Source organism: Triplophysa rosa, linkage group LG13 (assembly GCF_024868665.1).
Source record: "Triplophysa rosa linkage group LG13, Trosa_1v2, whole genome shotgun sequence".
Classification (NCBI taxonomy): Eukaryota; Metazoa; Chordata; class Actinopteri; order Cypriniformes; family Nemacheilidae; genus Triplophysa; species Triplophysa rosa.
This window is the reverse complement of record NC_079902.1, coordinates 12,820,183-12,839,324: the sequence shown is the minus strand read 5'-3', so window position 1 is coordinate 12,839,324 and position 19,142 is coordinate 12,820,183. Positions and strand designations below refer to the sequence as shown.

Here is a 19,142-nt window from a genome sequence, read left to right as displayed (position 1 = left end):
CGTTTGTGTATCAGGTGATTCAATAAAAGGCCACAGGAAGGGGGTGCACTTTTAACGCCTTTAAATGTTAAATGACTGAGTGAAACTGATAGGTGAAGTAGACGAGTGCCAGGAATAAAATGGACTAAAAATAGTTTGTCTCCATATGAGTGTGAGAGGGGTCAGAAGTAACATTCTGGCTGTGTGTTTGAAGTGCTGAGGCCAGCAGCTTGCGTGCGTGCCAGCGGTTGTGTTTCCTTTCTTCACGGGTCAGCAGGGATGGACACTCTGTGTTTGACTGGATGTGTCAGGCAGGTCTTTCTGCCATGATGTCAATCTCGCTATTAAATTCTCTCTTTTGGTCGCTCAGTCTATCTACTGTAGTTCTCTCTTTCATTCTCTTTTTCCCAGCGGAGTGCAAAATCAATCTGTCGCTATCTGTCAGTGTAATATTGCCTTGCAGGCCTCAATTCTCCAATAGTGCCGACACACCAACCAGAATAAAAGTCTCATAAAAAAGAAAAACCACAGATGAGATCTTTTTAAATGTACAATTCTCTCTCCTAGACATCAATGAGATTAAATGAAGAGCAAATTAAAACTTTTGCGTAAATCTTTTGTGTCTTTTATTTCTACTGAGAAAAGGTGACAGAAATCTCGCGAATGTTTCCTGTAGAGTTTCAGAAGAGATCTTAACAATGTCACAATCTTTTTGCCGAACGGATTTGCAAAGTCTGCGATCATTGTTTTTTTTAAAAAAAAGCTCAATATACACTAAATTCAACCATTTCTCATCAGATTTACCCCAAATCTGATTATTTTAATTTAGACTGTTTCAGCGGCAATAACATACACAAATGTTATGTTGCTCAAATTTAACTTCTGGAAAACCTCCGGAAAGAATCAATAACTGTTGAATAGTTTTAATTGAATTGAATATAATTACAGTAATATACAATAAATTATTCATATAAATCAATATTCATACCTGTATAAATCTGATAATCAAAAACAGACCTGAAGTTAACTTTAAAATAGTCATAAATTTAAAATCAGTAACATTATTTATTGTTTTTTGGTTTTGTGGCTTATTTAATATATACAATTATTATTTCAAGTTAGTAAGAAAAATGTCTCATTGCAGAAATATATTTTCTTCCCAGCAGTATGAGTCAAGTCCAGAAGAATAGATTTCATAGAAATTGAAATAATTTTGATGTTGCAGTAATAGGATGTTGTGAAACTTTATTAATTTGTTACACCTGGTGCTGTGAGGTATACGCACACGTCCAGAAAATTATTTGGCATGCTCTCATCCAGTCTCATTCATATCTTGACTGGGCGCCCTTGTACTTTCATTATATCAGGTCTGTGGCCCGCTGGGAGAGTCTCACAAGTCCCTCAATGGAATTTGGGAAAAGAAAATCACTTTGTCTTTCGACGGTTCACATTTTTTTCCTGAATGTGCCGTCTCAGGTCATTATTCTCAGAGCTTACAAAGGTTGAGCTCCATCAAATCCCTATTCAAACCAATTATTGTTCTCTGAATATACGGATCAAGCTCTGTGCTGTCGCCATGCTGGGGTTCAATGCAGACTATTGATTTGAATGATTTTTATACGAGATCTATATTACAACCAAAACTACCACACGTGGTGTGTCGTGTCTCTCAGAAAAAACAAGTTAATTGTGGATCAAAAGGACACCTTCACCTTATTGTTAGTCATGCTAACTTGCTTAGTCCTTTAGATATGCAATCACTTATCCAAGATTAGGCAGGGTGGACTGAAGGAGGGTGTGTGTGTGTGTGTGTGTGTGTGTGCGTGCGTGCGTGCGTGCGTGCGTGCGCGCGCGCGCGTGCGTGCGTGCGTGCGTGCGTGAGTGCGTGCGTGTGTGTGTGTGCATTTGAGCAGTTGGTCTGATTAGGGTCAACATAAAACATAGCAGAATTCCCCTGCAGAGACTACAGCAACATCCTCTATGATTAACGTGGAAATCGTCCAATGGCAAATTAAGAGGCAATTAATTGCAGTATCATTTAACAAACAGAGACGTGAACGTACACAAACACTCACTCAATGAGCCAAGAGACAGGATGCCGGAGAGAGCGGAAGCTCGAGCAGGCCGGTAGGAAATGAGGACAGGAGCTGTAGTCTCGTCCCTGAAACCAGCATGCACTCAATATCTCCCTTCCTCCCTGTATTTTCCTGTTTACCAACCCGCTCGCTCACTTGTTTGGATGTTTTCCTTCGGTCCCCTGAGTCGATATCTTCCCGTGGCGCTCGGGCACTCACCTGACTTAATCGCTCCTGTCTAGCTTCCGGATGTCATTAAAAGGCTCAGAATATCGACTCTGGGAAGTCTGATGGAGCGCGGTGCATTGTTTTGAAAACGGCTCTGCTATTGCCTTTGACTATTTGCATTTTTCCACTTTGACTTTGTGTAACAGAGCCAGGGAGTTTCCATCAACACCTGTGCAGAGAAATCAAACAATGCCACTTCAAGATATTGGGAATTCATTTATATCCTTCTGCAGGATTTATATCCATGACCTTTGTCAGGGAAAATTTATTTCTAACAACTTTCAGAAATAAGCATGAACAAACAAGTGGAAAAACATTTGATTTCCCAACAATGATTCATTTAGACATTTAAGTTTGAATGCCAAGATGGCTGCTGTACAGCTGGAAGCAACATTCCACCTCTTGAGATGATGGCATGTCCGTTCTTTGTCTGCTTACAGTCTGGGTATCGTTCAGGTTAGTCTTTCCTGGCCAACGTCTCATTTTATCACAAATGACCTCGTGACCTCAACGTCTGGACTTCTCTGATACAGATTGGTTTGAATCCGATAAAGGTCCCACAGGTCTGGCGAGTTACATGCTGCCTTTGTCTTATCGTCATAGCATCATCAATAAAGCTCAAGTCCCCTTCATCAACACTAAACCAGAAATGTGTTACATACAATGTATAATATTCTTATTATTGCACTAACACTAAAGTATTTACTTGTGTTCATTCATTTTATTGCCGCCAACATTATTATGATGAAACCAAAAAATGTTGTGACCAAACCATATAGCTTCTGGGCAATTCCAGTGTTATGGATGTGACATTTTGCGTTATGGCATAAAAATGCTCAGAGAATGTATTTGTTACGAATATATACCATCGTGTTTTTTCTAAATTTACTAAACCCTTGTTGATGTTTACACATCAGAAAAATTTCAGTCTATGAACATATTTTATGTTTTAAAAAAGGGAAATAAACATGCGTTATCGATTTAACAAAAAAAAGGATATGGTTTTTGGAAGATGACAAATTTGGTAGGATCTTCGATAATACCCAATGAATAGAGAAGGGGTGCTTTCTAGAACATAAAATAGTTACTTTATTTTAATTTTCATGTGTCCATTTATGAGGAATATGTACCGTTATGGATGTGACAATCCTGAAAATGGCACTTACCTGACTATGAAAAATCATGCATTTAAAATAAAGCAAATGCTTTAAAAACTTGGAGACTTGGTATTTGAACCAAATGTTGATATCTGTTAGCATAGTAAAAAACCAACCACTTTATTTTTTCATGGTAAGGTTGACGTTTTCAAGGAATTGCCCTTCTTCATTCTTTAATATGACACCTTTCATTTGCATCTATGCATTTGGCACACTCTTCTATCCCAAGCACCCTACAGTGCAATCAGATTTGAGATTTTATCGGTTTTTGCTGTCCCTTGAAATCAAATCTATGATTTTGGTGTTAGCATCATGCTCTTCCAGTGCTACAGTAACACACCTGAGCTTGTCTGTAATGTCTTTAACAAGTTTTGACAGTACTGGGAGAAATCGTGTTAAAATGGCTCCAAAGACAGACAGCAAATTTATTCCTAAATGAAATCCAGATGGGATACCTGACAAACAGTCATTTGCATTTTTTCTGTCAAAGAAATGAAACACCTCAAAGTATGAAATATCACACACAACAAGTACAACACACAACTATTTGTACAAATTAAGGAAGGTCTACTGTAGTTAGGAAGCATAGTAATGACATGAGCATCCAAAACAGAACATACTGTATGTTTGACCAGCAAGAAATGGCCAGTGACCAGTTACCCCCCCCCAACCTCAACCAGATGTTATGGGAATTCGTAACTATTTTTCATTTTATATGAATTCAGACAATGTCAGTCGTACAAAAACATGCGATTAGCATAAATGGGCCCAATAAAGTGTGTTCTCTTTCTCAATCTGTGGTCAAATAGCTATTTCTGTTCTCTAATGTGCAGACCGCTGTCTGCCTTTTCATTACTCTTCTCACATCACTCGCTGTAATAACATGATTGTCCAGCTGCTTCTGATTCTGTCAGTATATCATAAGGAGCTTCTGAGGGAAATTTAGAGTTGCAGCATAACAAACGTTTTGGGCTCTTTTGTTTTCCTGACACACTTGTTTTAGCCTCTCTGTGAGTCGGGAAGGTTATTCAGAGTATGTGTCATTGTGCTCTCTGGTATCACCAAAAGCAACTCTTGACCCATAAATATTTAACAGAGGAGACTTTAATAGAAACTTCACTTTCACCTCTCCCTCTGCGAAAGACCCTCGACTGGACTTTGTTTTCATCACCCCTCACCCTCTCTCTCACATAAATATTTATAAGGGAATGCAAGGAGGGAAGTTTTATTAGCACATCTGTGATTTAATGTGATGGACCAATCACAGCAAAATAAATAAATTGCACTTCACTTCTACTACAAAGTAAAGGAGAGTGGGGTAAGATGTGTCACTGCCATATATTTAGAAGCGCCAGTGATTGTCTCTTTTTTTTTCAGTTTGTCGAAGCAAATATGTGACCCTTTCCGTTACAACCCAAAAGGTGTATGTGCGATTTAGTATTTACATAAAATCATCCTATAATGTAAAGCAGTAGTTCTCAAACTGGGAGCCGTGGCCCCCTGGAGGGGCCCCGAGATGGATCCAGGGGGCCACAGATTTTGTGGCATTTTATGAAACATAGAAATTGATCATAGATTTTATGCAATCAAACATCAGAAAAATAAGACCACCAGACAAAAGAATTGATGTTTCAGCATTGTATAACCGAATATGCTTTTGTTTAAATGAAAATGTTAAATTTAAGATTATAAGTCTTTATTTGGGGGGCCGCAAAGCGATGCACTCTACACAAAGGGGGCCTTACAACGAAAAAGTTTGAGAACCACTGATGTAAAGAATACAACACAATCTCACGGGAATTCTGAACTGTTTTATGAGGTGGCTAATTTGTATGAATTCGTACGATCGCTTTGGTACGATTTGCTTTCACGCCAGTAATGTTAAGTTTAGCGGTGGAGTCAGGGGAGGGCCTTCGGTGTTGCTTTTATCTAGTAATCGTATGTTTTTGTACTATTTACATTGTACGAATTCATACGAATGTACGAAAAGCCACATCATAAAATATTTACGACTTCCTGTGTGATCAGGCTGGACTATTCTGTACAAATATATCCTTGATATGTTCAACATTGATCGAGTGAGGCCATGTCAAAGATTGAAATCATAAAATTGGAAAATGAATATTGTAAAATTACTTTAGCCTGGGTTTCACAGACAGGGTCACATATATCCAAGTATGTGTAGGCTATATTTTATACTTGAGTACTTTGGAGTGTGCCAGATGCTTCAGAATTTACTGTGTCAGTGGTTCATCTAATAGTGAATACACTTTTCATACAAATGCAGAAAACATTATTACATATAAAAGTGATTTGACATTTACCTCTATTTAATTTGTGTTTTCTCAGATGATGACTTGTATAAAAAAGTGGCAAAGCTTACCCCAGTCCTTCCTATATAAAAATACACAAAAACCCAAATTCATAAAAGATAGTGATCTACGTTTGTTTAAACAGAAGACAAGCAGCACATTCTCTCCTTTTGAGCAGCTCGGAGCTCTCTGTTATTCAAAACTAGAACAATTCCACATACCTTCATTAATTGTGGGGAGTAGACGCACAGTGGGGTCTCTTCCTCTGGCGCAAGCATCATGGGGTGCATTTGAGTAAGTGTGTGTGCGTGTGCGGTGGTGTGTGGTGTGTGGTGTGTGTGGTGTGTGTGGTGTGTGTGTGTGTGTGTGTGTGTGTGTGTGTGTGCTGTGTGTGAGGTGTGCGTGTGGGCGTTGTGCGTGTGTGTGTGTGTGTGTGTGTGTGTGTGTGTGTGTGTGTGTGTGTGTGTGTGTGTGTGTGTGTGTTAGGACCGCTCCCGCACCCCGGAGACCACCCGCTGATTATGTAAAACTCCTCCGCCTCTGAGTGTCTAAGCACAGCCGAGAGGGAAGTTCAACATCCATCTCGGCTGACCCTGTCTGACCCGCCTAATCCCGCCATTTCTCAGGTTCTGATTACTGAGATCAGGGACCAGCATCGGGATCGAACACCAACCCCGATCATCGGTCACTTCAGCTGGCATCTGACGGCTCCCATGGCCTGCTGGAGCCTTCTGCACACCCACCCAACCCTTCTTCATCTTTTCATCACGTGAGAGATCCACTTCAAAGTCTCACATCTATCTGAGGTTATCTCATTTATGCTGCCTGTGGACTCCCAGGAATATCTGTGAGATTAATGGAGGTATCTCATGACAGAATAAATGTAGCCTTTGCTTAATTGATTCTAATATGTCAGTTACATTTAAAGAGTAATGTCTGTGGGTTGCATTATGTGTCGATGAGTTCATTCGCTTGTATGATTCGATCGCACGCTGATGACCATCTCAAACACGCATTAGCGTTCCTGATGTGTTCCACGTGTTGACGGTATGTTGCTGTCATCTTTCAGCACAATTCGAGCTGAATGTATCGCAGGCTGTGCATGATGATTTCATTAGTTCCTTTTGTAGCTTGGAAAATTTGTAATTGTTTGTTACATTGTACATTAGAAAAACATTCAGGATTTCAGTTGCAGCGAAGTTTTATTTGCTCAAGATGTTGGGTGTAATGCAGATGTTTTAGGGCTCAGGGGCATCATGCACCTTTTATGTTTGGCATTAGTTTTGTAAATCTAAAATAATAGTCCGACTTGTTTATTTCGTTTTATACTGGTATGACCTTTTGGGTTAAAAAAAATGCAATCACATTAATACATTTTGTCTTAAAGAGACAGTTCACCCAAAAATGAAAATGCTTAATCTTGTACTCAACTTCATGTCATTCCACACCTGTTTGACTTTCTTTCTTCTGCAGAACACAAATGTAGATATTTTGAAGAATGTGGGTGATCCAAACAACACTGGGCCCCATTGACTTTTGGACACAAAACCACTGAGGCATTTCTCAATATATCTTCTTTTGTGTTCCACAGAAAAAAGAATCATGTGACCGATTTTTTTATTTTTTGGGCGAAGTATCCCTTTAAGATTAGTGTGGTGAAATCAGAAGTGAATTGCACATCAGTAACTCAAAGCTTACTTTTAAAAGGTTCCAACCCTTATGAAAACCTGCTTTAATCTAGCAAAGTGTGCGGCAATTACCATGTAGAAAAAGGAATTTCTTAAGAGTAATCTATGTAATCTAAAGGGTAATTGTTGTATTTACAGTCTACAACTTAACTGCAACCTAAAAATGTCAGTGTTGACAGAAAGTGTTTTGTAATGAAGTGAATTCAGTTTCCTTTACTCATAGACCCATGGTCTGAGGTACACATTGCATTACGTGACCCAGTACACAGTCTTCAGGATTTTCTCCTTGCACTTCTCATTGTTTATCAGTATTTTTTCCATCTCACTCTTTCTTTCCGTCCCCATATTTCAAGTAAACACATGCTGTGTGTCCTTGGTCTCCACTACCCATGTTTATTTCTGTGATTTACGTACCAGCACCTCCAGGCATTCTCAGTACTCACTATAGTCACATCAAAGATAATGATTGACTGAGCAAATTTACAGCAAGGAGAGGGGGACGGTCAACGTAAAACAAAGGAGTGTGAAGAGCAAAAGAGTCAAGAGCATTTTAAATTACATGCTAGATATTTATATTTTCTGAATGAAAATTTGAAAGTGTTAGTGGTTATGCGTAAGCAGAACTTATTGATTCAAAATTGTGAATGGTTGTCAGAGTGTTGCTATGTTGTTGCTATGATGTTCTAAATGGCTATTAGAACATTAGGTTTTAAACCTGTTTGGTTCCTGATACACACATCAGATAGTTTAGCTGTTCTACCTGAGTCACAGATAATGTGCACACAGTGGAAAATACAGACACTACACTGTGTCCTGTTCTCAAAACTGATCTGAGATCAATGATCCATGTATGTGTGAGTGAAAGGCTGTGCTGGGTTCTGCTGCTCTATGTCAATGGAGGTATTCCTTGTGGCGCCCTGTGCTGCTCCACATTACCAGGGAACGGTTGCCAGGGCTACCATTTATTAATATCTATCTATAACTTTGAGCACTGTGCTCATTTGAGCAAATAATGAAGACACTGGTTCCAGAGGACTCACAAATCTGCACATACTTAATGCCATAGGACATGAGTCGTTTGTATGTCTACAAGTTTGTAAATAATAATGCAGTTGCAGTGGAATGCGTGCGCGTGTGTTAATGCACAATTTATTCGCATAGTTTTAGCAACCAAGCAGATTAAACATGGCGTTTAGTCTATCCATGTACATCTTCAGGTTTGTCAAAATTAAATCAGTCATGATGTTTTTGTTTTACTTAATTAGCAATTTGCAAAACAAGTTAAAACAGTAAATTTTTAAACAGTTCCTAAAAACATTAAATATTCATGTGCAGTCCCTATGTTTTTTTTATATATATATACAGTAAAATATATAATAAAATGAGATGTGTAAAATATTTGTCCCTGTATTTAAAAAAGTCCAGTTTGGACCGTCACATGCATTGATAAAATAATAGAACAAACCTGCCCCCTGCTGGTAAATGTGTTTGATAAGTATGTAGTCAAGGGCGCATATTGTGTGCATTGTTTTTAATATATGTGTAGTGTTCAGTTGTATGTAAATTTGCTCACAAGAAGAACCTTGGAATTCTTTTATGATTTACTTACCCTCGTGTCATACCAAACCTGTCTGACTTTCTTCTGCAAAACAAAAGAAGAATATTTTGAAGAATGTTGGTAACAACACTAGCCCCCATTGACTTCCATTGTATGTGGACACTAAACCACTGAAACATTTCTGAAAATATATTTTTAACAGTGTAAATAAATTATTACAACATTTTCATTTCTGGATGAATCATCCCTTTCAGTTCTTAAAGGACAGAAAAAATATATGCCTCTTAAATGTTGTCTATTCAATGAACTATTGCACGTCATATGAAGCCATACTATATAATTGTGAGATGAACAGACTGAAATTGAGGTCATTTTTCATTAATAATCTTCATCCGTGTGAAGTTCTTCAACCGTGTCTAGATTTTAAAATGGCACATCAACATTACTGATGCCAAAGCAGAATTTGTTCTTGCAAATACATTAACCAAACACAACAAACATTTTTCTGTTAGGGGCTGAATGTGGGTTGAATGCACGTTGGGGCAGAATATTACTTGTAACATGTGGATTTATTACTTATAAATAAGTTCCTTACAGAAAGTGTGTGGCATTGAATAGCACATTATGGACTACTCTTGTTGTATTACAAAACATGCACAATGATGCTTTTATGTTGCTCTGAAAAAACACCATGGGGTTAGAAGAAAATATACAGTAGTACGTAATGAGGACAATATTTAACATTTTTGTTTAACTGTAGCTTTAAAATTTACGTGTATGATGTTTCCAAAAGCTTGACTGTAGATGAATAGAATTAGTAATTTGATTATTATACTACAATATCTCAGCAGTGATGAATTCTCCTTCTAGTCTGCACATGACACTGTTGCTATGCAGTAATGAGACTGGTGGCAGAGGAGCATCCAGACCTGCATCTCAGCTGTTCTCTGAATGGATCTGACTGTGCCACTGTAATTATCAGCGTCTAGACAATCAGTCTCATAATCATCCAGCACGGTGCACCTTTTCATTTATATTATATAAGCTGTGCATTGTTTATTACGCACAAGAGAGTTTCTTGAAATCAGTTTTTTTTTTGTCGAGATAACTGTCATAATTTCTTAAAACCTCATGTCATTCTTAACTTGAAAAGCTTCTTCTGTGGAACGCAGATGATGACATCAAACCTGATGCAATGTGGTTTGATGCAACGTATTGACGAAATTCTACCCAAGTGCAAATGAGTTTTGAGATCTCCAGTGGAGTGGTACATGGTACAGTGGGATTTCATAAACATTGTTTTTACTTGCAAAATTTCCTCCTCGACTCATTGGAGAGTCCAGTCAGGTATTGAAAAACCGAGTAATTGTGTTTGCTCAGGGTAAGTTGGCAGAAAAGGGAAGTATACAGTAGTTTGGGAACATGTCAGTTGACATAAAGTAACAGGAGACAGAGGCTATAATTTACTATGTGACCTGCTTCGCTATGCCTGGCTATGTGTGCTGTACCAGGGCACAGATAGCGACAGCATGTTTTTATTACGGGAGTAAAGATTAGAGGCGCAGCCAAAGTTCCTCGCCGTCGGCTATTGCATATGATTCTGATCAGAATCTGAGTCATGATAATGCATGTCATTTCAGATACACACACACACACACGCACGCACACACACATACTTACAAGACAGAGACACCCGTGCCCCGCTGTCACACTCTGTGTGTGGATTTGCTTGGAGCAGATGGTCTAAAATGAGTTCCTCAGGCTGGATACTGGCTGTGTGTCTTGTGGTTCTTGAAGGTAAAAAAAGTCATGTTTTCTGAACTCATCTCGATGCAAGCGAATGAGATAACCTTGTGCTGTATGACTGAAGTTTTCATTAAGGCAACATTCAAATTCACCATCTGTTGTTGCGCCGTGTGTTGGTTTATTAAATAATATTTGCATGCCATTAGGCTGAAGATGAATTTGGTGGCAAGAGGCACATTTGGAGTTTTTTTCTGTTCATTTACTCATTTAATGCTTAATTTGTTTACTGTTTAATTTAACAGACTGTATTAAAGGTTATTTCATTGAAAGTGTAATGATATTCAATATGTTTGTGCTGTTGTTCACATAGTGTCTTGGATTTTATGGTTGTTTTGTAAGTGTATGTTTCAATCACTAACTCGTGACTCTGTCATCTTAGTTTATAAAGGCAGACGTTTAGCCAAGAATGTTCACCTTTGATCTCCAAATGTGCTGCCAGTAAGTTTTAAACATTTCTACTTTATGTGTTTCTTGTTGTGTATCAACACAGTGAGTATTCATGCAGTGTGGGCTGAAGAAGGACCAGGCAGCGAGAGGAACTGTTCTGCAATTCCTCCGGTACTGTGTTTTACACGCTATCACTTTCTTTTTGCTTCTGGTTATGTTTTCCTCCACACAACTGAGCCAGCCACCCACTGCTAGAAACTAATAACGCTGGCTTCAGCGCACAGGCCTATTCTGACCTCTCAGCGAGGAGATTCTCTCTTTTGATAAGAGGCTCAGTTTATGGGCCATGCACAGCAGATCTTATCTCAGTGAAGTGAGAGTTTGCTGGGAACGTTTCTTATTCTGTGGCAGAGAAAACATTTTTCATCACCCATTATTGTTATTATATTATTATGCTTTGTATTCTAGTAGTTTTGTATAACTAAAAAAAACTTCTTTTTTTATTGAAATTGCCTAACTTAGTTAAAAATAGTAAAATATTAAGTTGATGTGACTCGTATAGTCAATGTGATTGTACTTAAAAACGTGGAAGGAAGCAATAATATTGGACAGTTGAAATGTTTGATTTGTGTTGTTGCAGTATCTGCCACCAACAGCTGTAAACACAACTCTCAGACTTCATCATCTTAGAGCAGCTATGAAACCCTTGAATATCTCCGCGTACATCATCCCAGCGACAGATGCTCATCTGGTAAAACCAGTTATTTTATTGATCTAACATCCTCACTTCTCTTCTTTGTCAATCTTTTAATTAACTTACTGGTACTGATTTACTGGTTTTATTGGCAGAGTGAGTATATCGCCCCTAGAGATGCAAGGTTGGCATGGATTTCTGGTTTCACTGGCTCCGCAGGTGTGTTTCACAGCCAGCCAATTATAATATTACTGCATTTCAGTCACATTATATCGGTCGCATATTTGCTCCATGAGAAATGGCTCTTGAGTTATAAGTTATGATGGTCTGTATCTCTCATAAAAGGCACAGCAGTTGTTACTCAAAACAAGGCAGTTTTGTGGACTGACAGCCGCTACTGGATACAAGCAGAGAGACAAATGGACTGTAACTGGGAGCTTGAGCGAGACGGTGAGGACATCAAATAAATAAATATACCAGGAAAACAAATCAAGTTAAACATGCAGGAGTACAAAGACCTTGAGGCATTCCTATAGGATATTAAAATTTTGTTGCTCACTGTAGAGAATAATTTATTGTTTTATGCTAAACTGGCATTCACAATAACTGTTTAACACTTTGCTGGTTTAACTCTGGATCATAGTTTCCATTCGCAGTATAACCAACTGGTTGATTAAGGAGATTGCTGAAGGAGATCTGGTGGGCTTTGACCCATTTCTCTTCTCTGTCGGTGAGCAAACACATCCAATAAAAAACTCTCTCTTTCCTATTAGTTTAAAACGTCACGTGTGTCATTTTGCTTTAATGGTAAATACTTTTTCCAAAATCCAAATCAAGGTTATTACAGTTGTCTAAAATTATTGAAATATTTCTGTTTATTAAAATCAAATTAAATATTGGCCTAAATGTTATTTTTAAAACTTAAGCTAAACAAAAACGAGAAATGTTCCCTCAGGAATAAACTAAAATTTTATTAAATTGATAATTAATAACTGAAAACAATTAAAATATAAACTAAAATAAAACTAAAATAAAAACAATAATATTGTATAGCAACATAAAAATAAACAAAGAAATAATAAAATGACCAAAGTACAAAACGAAATTGCTAAAAGTAAACTAAAATGAACATTACACACTAAACATAAAAATACCATCTTATTATCTTATCTTATCTTATCTTAAAAAATACAGTACAACTAAAAACTAAACTATAATAACACTGATCCAAGTCTTTTTAGAACTTGTGTGGGTTTATTTCCTAAAATGTGTGTATTTTCTTTGTCTTTCCAGACACATTTAACAGCTACAACAGCAACCTGGCTCCAGCAGACCGGATCCTGCAGTCCTTCCCTGATAACCTGGTTGATAAAATCTGGACGGATCGACCTCCACTGCCTGCTGACAAGCCCACTCGCTTACCTGACAGTGTTATTGGTATGAGTGTGTCTTATCAGCATTACTTAACTGATGTGATAAGTTGGACAGAGACCATAAGATGATGACAAACAGAGCAATAAAATTCTTGTTTAATCTTTAAAGACCATATATAACTAATAAGTGCCAGTAAGCAGGACAGATGATGACAAACAGAGCCATAAAACTATTACTTGATCTTTAGAGACCAGATATAACCTACAGTATAGGCATTAAGATGTGATGTAACTCTTGTTTTAGAGGAAGTTAATGGAGCATTACTAAAGTATTGCAGTTATAGGATCACGAGTGTGCGTGTGTGTTTGTCCAGAGAGAACCTGGCCGATGAAGGTTGAGGAGATACGTGCCCAAATAAGCACCGATCCATACAAGCCCACCGCTGTGCTGCTGTCTGCACTGGACGAGACTGCATGTACGAACCCCGCAGCACAAAACTATTTCCTGACGTTAACTGAGGTTTAGTTTGGTCGGTCAAAACATTTGATCTTGTGTTTTTGCTTCAGGGCTGTTTAATCTGCGAGGCAACGATGTCCCTTATAATCCATTCTTCTACTCCTACACTCTGCTGTCAATGGATGAGATATGGCAAGTGCTTACATTTCTTTTGTTTTTAGGGGCTCTTTTTTGTCTGAAAATTCTTGCAATCCTTCAACCACATAACAACTAAAATTGATCTTTGCATCATAATGTAATACATGTAATATTTCATGCAATGTTTGGATAACATTTTACATTAATCCAATGCAATTTGCAGTTCATTCAAGCTATTCATTTTGTCAGTATAGCTGCGTCCGAAATCGCATAGTGTGACAGTACGTACTGAATTTGAGTACCTACCTATTGACCATTATAACAGTACATTCCATATAGTATAATTGGGAGAAGTATGAATACATTGCTGCATCCGCCATGTTTTATTGTCATGTTACCCGTATGCTCTTTTACTTATGACGTATTGACAACTACCTGTACATAGGCATTGGTACGTTGTAATAACATAATTTGAATCTAAAAAGGACATCCAGGGATTTCTCACCTGCTGTTTTTTGAGGTTTCGGACAAACTATTCATGACTCATACTGATTTTCGCCTTTGGAAGTATGTGACTTTTGGATGAGTTTCCTGGCAATCAAACCTGTATCTTTTAAACTGCTATAACAAATGGAAACAGAAGTTATGGTCAAAAAAACATAACTTTTACCACTGCAACATGTGGTAAATGACCCTAAAGTCTGCTGTATACAGCCACGGTAACTAACTTCCCTCTGTTTCTAGGCTATTTGTACACACTGAACGCATCACAGAAGAGTTGAAGGTCTACCTGAACTCATCATGTTACCTAGCGTACTGTGTGCAGCTGATCGAGTACAGCCATGTGCGTACATACCTGGCCAACTATCTACTCAGACCGGGCTTGAGGGTATGGGTGGGCACAGAGTATACCAACCAGGCCCTGTATGAGCTCATCACTCCTGAGGTAAGATTATATATACTGTTTCATCGGACGCACGTGCCTGGCCCATAGCCGTCTAATAATAACCAATAGCATTGCGTTAAGTGATCAAACGTCATCGTCCACTTTAGAGAAACTAAGTAGAGAAAGCAGATACCATCCTGGACAGGCTGTGTGAAATACCCTCATATTTGCTGCTGATATTATCATTGAATGGTTTTAATTGTTGTATTCGAATAATCGTTTTGATATAAAAATTGAGAATTGATTTGTTTGGTAAAGAAGCCCACGGTATAATGTAGGTGAGGTTTGGTCAATATTTGATCCACTTCTCTTATCTTCTTAAGGAGAAACTCCTGACCAGCACCTACTCTCCTGTGCTGACCACGAAAGCGGTGAAGGACTCAACAGAGCAGCGTATTCTCAAAGAGGCTCATGTAAGAGGACAAGCACAAGTCATAAACCTGCTAGATGCCATTTATGAATGTTCTATTATCATAATTTCTATATTGAGGGGCTCTTTATCACACCATAAAGCCATGTCTGGAGATCAGACAGACTCCATCCATTCCATTTGCTGTATGCAGACAAGTGTACTGTATTTCCCCTTATCTTAAAACCTTTGTCAAACAAACAGGATCTTATTGACGATGTTCTAGTGATATGGCTTGTTTTCAGCTTTCCATTCTCAAACTTCTCAGAAATAGAATTGTTTTATTTACTGTACATTGATAACATGCCGTCGCAGATATCTTTGTTTTAGTGTTTTATGAGCCCGACCACAGTTGACTGCACCTGTTTCAAACCCCCGTCTGGCATCTGTCTGGTCTCAAGTCAGTGGTCAAGTTTGATGGGTGAACATCTTTTCTGGTTCCCACAGGTGAGGGATGCAGTCGCAGTTATCCAGCTCCTCGTGTGGCTTGAGAAGAAAGTTCCAGAAGGAACAGAGACTGAGATTACAGCAGCACATTTTGTCGATGAGTGTCGCAGGTACGGGAAAGCCGACCTTAACCCTGATTTTCCCTTAAATACAAAAACACGTGCTTTCTGTTGCTTCAGCATTAGTTGTCTAAGCTTGTATTGTAGGTTTAATGTAATTTCGATAAAGTGGGTATGTTTCTGTACTGTATCAACAAAGGATGTTAGTTCATGAACATGTCCTGCTTGTGTAAATCGTTGTGTGCAGTAATAGACACACACACAGTATTTTATGTTGACACGCACACACACTTTCTGTGTCCTGGCAGCAAGCAGAAGAATGGCAGGGGACCAAGTTTTGAGACCATTTCTGCAAGCGGTCCAAATGCTGCTCTTGCCCACTACAGGTATTGCATACTTGGCACCTTACTTGTTCACCAAACAAATTGCTTATGCACTTTCAGTCCTTGTTCATGTTTGATAACTATACCAATTTACTGTAGTCCGACCAAGGAAACTGCACGAAAGCTGACAGTGGATGAGATGTATCTTGTTGATTCTGGAGGACAGTATCTGTGAGTTTCAATATCACTAAAACATTTGTGTAGTTCTTTGTGCAAAAATAAAGATATAACTAAAACAAAAAGTGCATGTCGGATTTGAGCGGAAATGTAATTTTGTCTCACAGTGATGGCACTACAGATATCACACGTACCGTGCACTGGGGTGTACCCACTAATTTTCAAAAGGTACTAAACAGCAGGAGGGAGATATAGCATGCTTGAATTTAGACACCTGAAAATAAAACTCTCTTTTCCGCTTTGTCTTTGTTTGTAAAGGAGGCCTACACAAGGGTGCTCATGGGAAATATTGACATTTCAAGGACCATCTTTCCTCCAGGAACAAGAGGTGAGGATATGTTCTTCTTTAGTCACAATCTTTCTTCAAGAACACTCTTACAAACACACATAAACTCACAACAATGCCATTGTTTTTCCACAAGGGGGCCCCATGACCTTTCTATACAATGGCATCTCTTTAGTCATGTAATATTTTATTCTCAATTTTCTTCCAAAGTTAGAGTGTTTTTTATTATTGGCACCATAGGTGTGAACATGGAGATGCTGGGACGCAGGGCGCTGTGGGAAATTGGTTTGAATTATGGTCATGGGACAGGTCATGGTGTGGGAAACTACTTTGGCGTTCATGAATGTAAGACTCATACTCAAACATATGTATCTGTAATGTCATTACTAATGCTATAGAGCTGATCTAGTTTGACCATTGTACTGTATATTTGTTTATTGATTGTACTGATAGGGCCTGTGGGTTTTCAGACCAATAATATTCCCTTTCAAGAGGGCATGTTTACATCAATAGGTAACAATTCAAGTTCGTTGTAGTTGCCACTGTAATCATACATTTCAGTCATTAAAGTAACAGTTCACCCAAAAATGAAAATTCTGTCTTCATTTACTCGCCCTCACGTTGTTCCAAATCTGTATCAATTTCTTTCTTCTGATGAACATAGAGAAAGATAATTGGAAGAATGTCTGTTACCAAACAGTTCTTGGTCACCATTGACGACCATAGTAGTCAAAAATTCTTTGTAAATTTCTTTGTTCTGTTGAACACAAAAGAAGATATTTTAAAGAATGTAGGAAAGCAAACTGTTCTGGGGCACTTTTGACTACCATTGTCATTTTTCCTACTATGGTGGCCAAGAACTATTTGGTTAAAATCATTCTTCCAAATATCTTTCTCTGTGTTCGTCAGAACAAAGAAATGTACACAGAACTCGAGGGTGAGTAAATGATGACAGAATTTAAACTTTTGAGTGAACTGTCCCTTCAAGTGAGTCTAAAACAAAGAACTTTTCCTCTAGAACCTGGTTATTATAAGGAGAATGACTTTGGAATAAGAATAGAGGACATTGTTCTCACTGTTCCAGTAACAACAAAGGTGAAGTAGGCTATATGACATTAAGTGAAGCCAAGTTTATGTTATTATTAATATGTGCAAAACCGCAGAAGTTTGCTTTTGTTTTTAACTGCCTTCTTTATTTTTCCTGCGTTGACCGTTTAGCATGGAAATAATTACCTGACATTTGAAACAGTCTCGCTGGTTCCTTATGACAGAAACCTAATAAACACAACTCTTCTGAGCCCTGAGCAGGTACAAAATTGCATAACATTCATCACAAATTAGATAAATGTGCAAACTTTGTGGCAGAATTAGAGAGCAAATATTGGGACAATCTGTAAGTCTGCGTGCTTTATGGAAGCCTATTGTTTCTTTTGAAAGTCCCCACAGTTGACACACTTAACATTGAACAAACTCATTTAATGCAAAAAAAGTTTTCATTCTGTTGTGTTGTAGCTCCATTGGCTAAACACATACTATGAGACCATCCGGCATGTGGTGGGTCCTGAACTGGAAAGACAAGGACTGAAGGTCGAGTATGACTGGATGATGAAGCACACAGCACCTTTCCTTATAGCTGGAGCTTCAGCTGTCTCCTCATTTACACTGTTAGTTACAGCGCTGTTCCCTGCCTTACTTCATCATCTGCTTTAACATACACAATGCTCAGTCCTGCTCTGTTCCTGTGTGCAGGATCAACTCACTTTCAGGTACAAACAGAGAAGCTCCAATGCTAAATACTTGTTTATGCTGTTTCTCATAGATATTGTATTTTCTCCTCCACATTTCTTGTTTTATCAACAAGTCATTTCAACCTATGGATTCAGACCTCATTAGAAGGTCAATGTTGACATGTTATTTACAATCATAATTTTGACCTAAACTTAAACTTTTGTTTATATTGTATAAAAATGTATTTTATGATATACTGTACTGTAGAGGTTAATCAAAAGTTCGACCAATATAAACAAATGATATTTATAATTTATTGAAATACAACTTCAAAATATAATTTATTAAAAGACAACTTCAAAACTGCAGTATTCCTGTTAATTCGATTTTTGTGTTTTTTTTCTGCTTATACTGTGATTACGGATGTAACTACATTACTTGAAAGTAGGTCAATTTTATTTAGATGCCCCTATAATTTTTACAGAATTTTACTGTTATTTTTACAGATTTTTCACGTACTGTATAATGTAAAAAAATAATTTTACAGAATTGTTTTAATATTATGCATCAAATTACAGAAAAGGCTGCAAATTTACAAGAAAAACATGTATTTTACATAGGGAAATAACTATTATATTACAGTATTTTTCTGCAGCCCCAGCTGAAAATTTACATTTTTTGCAGATATTTTTTAACAGTGTACACTTAGTATACAACTCCTAGTATAACATCTGTTTCTTGGCCTCATCTTGATACTTGATTTTGTTGATTTGTATTTGGCAGCATTCACATACTTAACAACATCTGGTTTACAATCATATATTTTTATAGAGAACCATATCTGTCTGTAGTTAC

At 37.9% G+C, this 19,142-nt stretch overlaps 1 protein-coding gene across 1 annotated transcript; it reads left to right on the top strand.

Annotated features, from left to right (window-relative positions):
- The first annotated feature begins 9,896 nt into the window (after window positions 1–9,896).
- Window positions 9,897–18,570, top strand: xpnpep2 (X-prolyl aminopeptidase (aminopeptidase P) 2, membrane-bound). The gene is made up of 22 exons (XM_057349107.1): window positions 9,897–9,968; window positions 10,638–10,794; window positions 11,294–11,361; window positions 11,831–11,941; window positions 12,040–12,103; window positions 12,230–12,334; window positions 12,528–12,614; window positions 13,178–13,321; window positions 13,632–13,733; window positions 13,825–13,906; window positions 14,597–14,798; window positions 15,122–15,211; window positions 15,655–15,764; window positions 16,022–16,099; window positions 16,196–16,267; window positions 16,381–16,441; window positions 16,532–16,601; window positions 16,800–16,904; window positions 17,013–17,072; window positions 17,578–17,654; window positions 17,778–17,867; window positions 18,072–18,570. The coding sequence occupies exons 1-22, from the start codon at window positions 9,897–9,899 to the stop codon at window positions 18,267–18,269; spliced, it is 2,205 nt and encodes a 734-aa protein (XP_057205090.1). The 3' UTR covers window positions 18,270–18,570.
- The last annotated feature ends 572 nt before the right edge of the window (window positions 18,571–19,142 follow it).

Coding starts and splice junctions, on each gene's coding strand:
- xpnpep2 (XM_057349107.1), top strand. CDS start 9,897: ATGAGACTGGTGGCAGAGGAGCATCCAGACCTGCATCTCAGCTGTTCT. Junction 12,335..12,527: donor CTGGGAGCTTGAGCGAGACG/GTGAGGACATCA, acceptor TCTGGATCATAG/TTTCCATTCGCAGTATAACC. Junction 13,907..14,596: donor CTGTCAATGGATGAGATATG/GCAAGTGCTTAC, acceptor CTCTGTTTCTAG/GCTATTTGTACACACTGAAC.